General features: G+C 38.3%; 1 protein-coding gene across 1 annotated transcript; it reads left to right on the top strand.

The window, feature by feature from the left end:
* Positions 1-3,330: 3,330 nt before the first annotated feature.
* Positions 3,331-7,223, top strand: FGF23 (fibroblast growth factor 23; the record flags this gene model as incomplete). The annotated part of the gene is made up of 3 exons (XM_084614023.1): positions 3,331-3,553; positions 5,462-5,565; positions 6,735-7,223. 3 exons carry the CDS (start codon positions 3,331-3,333, stop codon positions 7,158-7,160), a joined length of 753 nt encoding a protein of 250 aa, XP_084470149.1. The 3' UTR covers positions 7,161-7,223.
* Between the last annotated feature and the right edge of the window lie 788 nt (positions 7,224-8,011).

Below are 8,011 nucleotides of genomic sequence, written 5' to 3' on the forward strand. Positions count from 1 at the left end.
GTATGCTCCTCAAGGAAGGGACTGTTCCTTACTGTGTCTGTGCACAGTGCCTAGCACAACAGGGCCTAGATCTCAGCTGGGGCCTCTAAATGCTACCTTAATCCAGATAAATATAACAATGATACTGAAATTAAGAAGCTGTTGAAATTTTTTGTTCTCAAACTCAGTTAATTTTTTTTTCTTCCCAAAAAACCATCAACATCTATCCCTTTCCCTTTACAAGACTCTATAGCTCAAGCTCTACACACTGTGGTGATTCATTTCTTTCTTTCTTTCTCACCTCTGTCAAACACACCAAAACTATCTAGAGCATTCAAATAGTCATAGAAACTGATGATAGAGACTAACACGGCTACCCCTCTGAAACCTAAAGTACCAAAGTTCAACGTGTTGGACAAGCAAGTAAATTACCAACATACAAAGTAACAAATGGTTCATGCTGGAAGAAACAAAAGAAAGAATAAACTGTTTTTTAAAAAAAGCACTCCAAACTTACACTCCAGTTTTTAAAACAAAAAAATTTGCTTTAAAAAGCAAAATCCACACAAACAATATGACAGAAGAGACTTTAAACAAATTTGCTTTAGCCTTGGAGCTTAAACAAACACAGCTAAGCAAAATCAGGGACAGACCTGACCCTATGGGAACCTTTCTAAAATGGCAAGGGTTAAGCACCGAGAGAATGGGATATCTGGTGATATTCACTGAGATGGCGCATGGACAGAGTGTCTTAAAAAAACGAAGTTTCATTTGAATTAAAGCTTATATACCAAGAGAGACTTAGGTGGATGTTTAGGTGGATACCAAGAATATGTAGTAGATACTGAAAAAAGTTTTATGAAGGTTATAAATTTTCATGCTTTGGGATATGAGTCAATCTCTAATTAGTACGGGTTAGGAGAAAATTTTCCAGGGCATAGACTATCCCACATTTGCTTATTACAGAGTTTCTTGCATTTTCCTCTGAAGCTTCTGGTGCTATATCCTCCCCCAAATAGCAGTCTGGACTAGATATACCATGGGCTGGATCATGTACGATAATTTTTATGTTCTGAATATCCGACTGAAATAAGGGAGTTGAGATTTTTTTTCTCACTGTACAGCTCTAAAAATGGATAAATCCCTTTAATATAGCTTTAAATTAAAATGATTTAGTTAAAAATGTAGTTAGAGAGAGAATATAAATCCTTACCGTCATTATACCATACCACTTTCTAGTATAAACTTCTATGAGCTAGATCTTCACGTGGTATAAACCAGTCCAGCTCCACTGATGGCACTGAAGCATTGCTGGTTTACACCAATTTAGGTTCTTGTCCTTTAGGCCACGTTTTGCTCTCATTTACACAGCTGTGTATCCAGTGATGTCAGTCTAGATTTACACAGGTATAACAGAGCAGAATTTGGCACAGTTGTGCTAATTCAAACAATTATTGAACAGAAAAACAACAGGTCAGATTTTATTGTTAGTTACACTGGTATAAATCTAGGATTAATCTCCTTACTTGGATGGCACTACTCCAGATTTCCTTAAGGAAATTAAGAATTTGGTGCATCACATTTAAAGGTATACTGTCAATTTAATACTGTTTTTTTTTTCTGAAAATATTGTGCCTACTATTGTTAAAAGTAAAATCTCTGATTTCTATAAGTGAAATAAATTAATCTATTTTTCATTAATTCTTCAGTTTATTTTGTGTATTTGGAAGCAATGTTTGCATAGTCCAGTTTCAGAGATTCACAGTCAGTTTCTCCTACCCTGTTTGTGTGGGATTTTCAAACAGCAAGAGAAAACAGAAAAATGTCCTGTTTCTTTTTAAATAAGAAATTTTTACTAAAACCACAAAAACTGGCAAGACAGCTGAGCAGCATTTGTCATGTCTGAAATTATTTTTAATCAGAGCTGGGTGAATAAAGGATTTTTTAGGTTTGTTGGTAATTTTCAAAAGTCAAACACAATTGTCATTTTGGGTTGAATGGACCATTTATACAAAACAAGCGTTCTGGTTTTATTTCAAACATTTTTTTAAAAAATTAACAAAAAATTAAAGGAATTTGGAAATGAAAAGTCATTTCAAACAAGTAAATTGAAACATTTTGCTTCAAAATGTCAAAATAATATTTCAATTTTAAAATTGTCTGGTTTTGAAACTATGTGGCAAAATAATCACAGGAATTTGCCATATGTTCATCACTGACTGCATTTTTGACTGAAAAACATTTCAGTCAAAAAATTTCTTACAGCTCTACTTTTATTTCTTTTTTCATATACTAAGTTTTACATTGACGGCATCCTTTACATGTCCTTTAGAACATGCTTGCTATATTTACAGTACTACAAAATGCTCACAGGTTAAATATTTCAGATTCACAAAGGTTATTCTGGTTAGTAGACCTAGAATCTGTGAAGTGAGTGCTACCTAGATGCACTGAGCAGGAATGGACTACCAGAGATTCTCTCCAATAGTTTTATAAAAAGTGTCCAGCTACTTAACCACTTTGAAAGCAAATCATTTAAGTGACTCAAAATGAAGAACTCAAACAGGAAAAAATAAAAAGGAGAGCTAGTATCACCGGGCTTGATTTGCTACCCCCCCTCCACCCTTAGTGCAGTTACATCAGTGTGCGACTTTAATGGAGTTACACCAACATGAAAGGAAAATCATGCATTTGCAAAATAGGCTTTTAATGCATTGGACACAAATTATGGGTCTGATCCTACAGAAATGCAGAGTGCCCTTGACTTCCTTTGACTTGAATGGAAGTTGAAGGCCCTTAGCCCCTCTAGGGAGGTACTCTGCACTTTTATAGGATCAGGCCCTAATTCAGAAACTCAGGAAAAATAAATCTGGAGGAAAAAGTCAAAATTTTCAAATTAAAATCTAATGGATTTTCCCCAAAACAATTTCTGTACAGTACAATGGGCTGTTTTTTTTTATTATTATTATTATTATTTATTGGTAGGGGAGTGGAAAGCTTTCAGATGTCAGAGTTTTGCCGATGACATTTGAAGGCATGATTAGTTTTTGAGAGCTGTCTTTAGAAACCTTACATTCCCTCCAGAGATCCTACGTGCATTCCTTTTCCCTGGGTCTTTGAGGTCTCACGACACTCCTAAAAATGTTGCTTTGACAAAACCAAGGATGTGGACAAGTTTTTCCTGTGTGATGTCATTCAGCTGTCCTTTATAAGCCGCTGCAAAAAGTAGGGAACCCATCTGAGGATTCATATTCCAAATATACACAGAGACGGCAAAGAGAGACACACACAGGAGGAGTGAGAAAGTATCAAGTTTCAGATAACTGCACCAGCCACTAAGGAAGGAGCACCATGTCACAGCCCTGTCAGTGCAGCCGCCTGGACTTCATGCTGTTTGTGCTATGCAGCTTCAAGGCTATTGTTGCCTTTCCCAACTTCTCTCCACTGCTGAATCCCAGCTGGGGAAACACAGATAGCCTGTTGCACCTGTACACATTTACTGAGAAGAACAGCTTCCATCTGCAAATCAACCCCGATGGTTATGTTGATGGCACACCTCACCAATCCATTTACAGTAAGTAGTGTACTAGTCACGCAGCCCCCTCCCAAACAGGGGAAAGAGCTCAAGACTTTTTATTGTACGGGGTCTATGGGAAAAACCTAACTCGGGTTAAATGGGGAAACCAATAACTAGCAACCGGAGACTGAAAGTACACTGAGCTAATATTAAGACCATAGGCTGGAGGTGTATTCAGACAATGATAGCAAGGATTAATGAAAGGGTTGCATTGCCCCCAAGTGACAAATCAAATGCAGTTAAAATCTTTGTTTAACAAAAGTTAAAGTTGTTTAAAAAATGTAAACGATGGGATCATTTAAATAGTAATAATGTACTACCGGCCCTAGTACCTGTAGCGCTCTGCAGTCAAAACCCATCAGCAGCGTCTTCTCTCCAAGATATATCCTTAACTTATTTTGGAGGAATCCAAATTTAAGTCAGACTGTGGCATGTTCAGTGAAGCCACTTATGCCTCTAAGGACCGTATTTTTCAAAGAAAAGCACAAGGAGTGAATGGATGCAAACTGGTTGTGCCCACAAAACCTGCCTTGGTGGACACAGAAGGAGAATTGCATCTATGCAACTGCCTGCCTAACTGCACATTTGCAAGGGCATCTGTGGTTCCTTTCTCTGAAAATTTGCTCAAGAGACAAGTTTTAGAAGTGGGCATCTAATCTCTGTGTGTGTGTGTGTGTGTGTGTGTGTGTAAAGCACACTTTTGCATATAAAATGGGTAGTTGCACATGCAACTGCAAATTAAATAATGGGAATCTGAAAATGGTCAGATGGTGATTGGTGAGCAGTTAAGTCATTTGAGTTTGGCTCATTGAGTTCAATGCTGTCTGGTGGGACTAAAAGGTTCACAATTTGGCACAAGGAGATCCATTTTTCTTCCACAATATAGGTACACTTCTTTGGTTGTTGAAAGGTTAACCCTAACACCATAGCTTGTAGAAACCAAAGCACTTTATTCAGGTGTCTTTAATGCTATTTTAAAAGTGCTTTGCCCATTTCAAAACAAACTCTGATCTGCTAGGAATATTGAAGATTGTTTAACATATTATTAACTCATTGCAATTCTACTCATCAAGAATGAAAATCTTCCTATGGACAGGGCGGGTCGGGGGGATGGGTAAGAAAGAGAAAAATTTGTTTTCTGTTTATATAAAAAGTACTGTTGCATAAATTATGACTGTTTTGATCAAACCAGGAAGCAGAATGATTGTATGTTTTTAACTCAGTTAGGACTTGTTGATTAAAGCAGACACAAAAGGGCCTGAATCTCCTCTCTGTTATGCCAGTTTTATATTGATATTATTCCATAAACTTAAGTTAGTTACATGGCCATAATACCTGTGTGACCAAGTGGAGAATAAGCCCCAATAAGATTACACACTTTGTTAATCTTTTGATAACAAAATTCACCTGTAGCAAGGAGGTGAGCAGAATGGAAAGTGACAGTAAATATTCAAGATGATGCAGTATCATTAAGATATAATGATTTCCCCTGGGGTGAAATGCAAGATGTACAAATTACCTTTGCAGCTGTGTTGTGTGCATTCAGCCAAATGGATCTCATTGCCACTACACTTTCCTTGTTATCATGGCATAAAAGCGTGGAGCATGCTCCAGAGAGAGAGAGAGAGTGGATCTCCCACTAAGGGTAAATACTAAACAGCCGGAATCCAATTTGGAATTTGCTCAGAAAAAGGGTTCAAGAAATATTTACAAAGGTAAAGCCAAAACAAAACTATGGAAAATGCTCTGTGTATTGGGCTTAAATTTTTAAAGATTAAGAGGATACTTCGCAAAACTGTAGTTAAACTCCAAACACAAGAAGTGGATGCAAAGAAACTGTCAGATAAATTAATACTAAAAGGATCACCTATGCCCCATTTAAGACACCTTCATTTTTCTAAACAGGTGCCCTAATGATCAAATCTGAGGATGCTGGCTATGTGGTGATAACCGGTGTAAAGAGCGGGCGCTACCTATGTATGGACGTTAAAGGAAATATCTTTGGATCGGTGAGTGCTCCTAACTTTACTAAGACTAAAGTGAAATGCAGAGCAGGTCTCTTATGATTATAGGGCCAGCTCCTCAGAAACCTGGTATAAAGTTGCATACCTCAAGTCAATGGAGCTCTGCAGATATACAGCAGTTAAGGACCTGGCCCTTGTTCCTTTTAGTCAGTTATACTGAGCTTCACTCTACTACACGGTGCAAGTGAGATCTCCACAAAAGCCACGGGTGTTACAGTGGAGTAAGCAAGGTCAGAATTAAGTCAATAGTGATCGGCCGGAATTTGCTGTTTGCAGTCAAGGCTGGGAAGTGGCTCCGACATGAGAGCCTTCATAAAGATCGTAAAACGTTCATCTGACTTCCCCCCTATATCTCAGAGTTCCTGAGAAGGTTTCAGCAAAGATCTTTATTCAAATAAAACTACGTTGTTACCTAGTCTCAATCAGAGACTGGTGAGAGATAAGGGTCGGATCTTGCAATGCACTGAGCACATCCTAGAAGGCACCAAGCACGTCAGCTCCCACGAGAGCCAGTGCGAGCTGTCCAAAACTTAACAGCTGGCCCTCCACATCTTGCAGGATAGGGCCTTAAGCATAGCGCTAGGCGCAATATTTTTATTTATTTGTTTTGGATAAAAAGGTGCAGATTCAATTGACCCAAATGTTTTATGAATTCAGGTCAAATTGTTTTTTGGGGGGGTTTATTGGAGGGGGAGGTGCGATTTTTTTTTTTAAATCAAAATGTTTGATTTTGACAGTTTCTAAATTTCATGTTTAAATTTGAAGCACCCTGTTCGTTTTGAATTTTACTGGTTTTATTTTTTTTAAAAAAGGTTAAAAACACAAAAACAATTTTTAAAAACTCTTCGGTTCACCGAAAAACTTGAAAAAAAAATGTGTTTTGGGTTGACCCCATATCATATTTTCTCTGACTTTTTAATTTAGCCATCAAACTGGACAATCAGTTATTTGCACAGCTCTCCCTAAGGCCCTTGTCCAAACTGAAAGGTCCAATCCTGTACTCCTTTCTCACACAAAACAGCCGGTTCAAGCCAGTGGGACGACTCCCATGACCAATTGTTGCAGGATCTGGCCCATCGCCTTTGCATTTTGTATTGACACTTATTAACAATTAAATCCGTCTGTTAATGATTGTTCTATTTTTGTTTCCCAAGCATTACTTCAGTCAAGAAGACTGCATGTTTAAACAAAGAACACTAGAAAATGGATACGACGTGTACCAATCTCCCAAGTACAACTTTCTGGTCAGCCTGGGCAGGGCTAAACAAGCTTTCTTCCCTGGTATGAATCCACCGCCATACTCCCAGTTTTTGCCCAGGAGAAATGAAATCCCTCTGATCCGATTCAATACACCTGAACCCCACAGGCACACTAGAAATGCAGACATTGATCCTCTCCAGATTTTGATCCCTCGGGGAGAGGCCTTTGACACAGGACCTCAGACTTTGCAGACTCACTTTGCTCACCTGCCTAGAGAACCCATGAGAATCAATCCAAATGATGTGGTCAACCCAGATGACCCACTTGCAATGATGGATGTCAGAAGGAACGGAAGTCCGCGCTTTTACAGTACAAGATAGCCAGGGTCACGCCTCTGCAGAGAGGAAACACAGGTGAATATTTCAGAGTAACAGCCGTGTTAGTCTGTATTCGCAAAAAGAAAAGGAGTACTTGTGGCACCTTAGAGACTAACCAATTTATTTGAAGTGAGCTGTAGCTCACGAAAGCTCATGCTCAAATAAATTGGTTAGTCTCTAAGGTGCCACAAGTCCTCCTTTTCTTTTTACAGGTGAATATGTTAGACAGAGAGAACTGGCTAGTATCCTAAAATCTTTTATATTCAATATCTAACGTTCACAAGGCCTATTAGAAACCTGAAAAGCATTGAAAACATTTGAACTCAAGCTTTGTTCTTGTAGATAACGTTACAGGAACATGGAATTGTATGTTATTTTACAGGTGGAGCTTTATTTTACTTGAAATAAGCTGCATTAGCAAGGTAATAACACCAATCAAACATTTTAGGGTCTTGACTCTCCTCTAGCGTACATTAGAGTTATTCCACCGAAGGCTGAGTCATTGACGTTATGCTACTGACACATAACTGAGAGAAGAATCAGGTCCTAGAATTTTTAGAACTCTAATGTAGGCAGGGAAGTTTGCTTCTAACCTACTCTTCAAACTCTAGGTCAGGAGGCTGCACAAGCACAGCAGTCGAAATTAGTGATTGTGTATTATACAGAAAACTTTATTATGTACAAGATTAGAGCCTGAGTCTCCTCTCATACCAATGAGACTCAGGAGTAACTCCATTAAAGGAGTTACGCTGGTGTAAAAGTAGAGAAAATGATCAGAGAATTTGGTCCTAACAACTGACATACTAGTCGGGATACAATAAGAACTGGCTCAAACTAAACCCAAACTGAAATTA

The sequence above is a fragment of the Lepidochelys olivacea genome (genome assembly GCF_965140295.1).
Source record: "Lepidochelys olivacea isolate rLepOli2 genome assembly, chromosome: 1".
In the NCBI taxonomy this organism is placed as follows: Eukaryota; Metazoa; Chordata; order Testudines; family Cheloniidae; genus Lepidochelys; species Lepidochelys olivacea.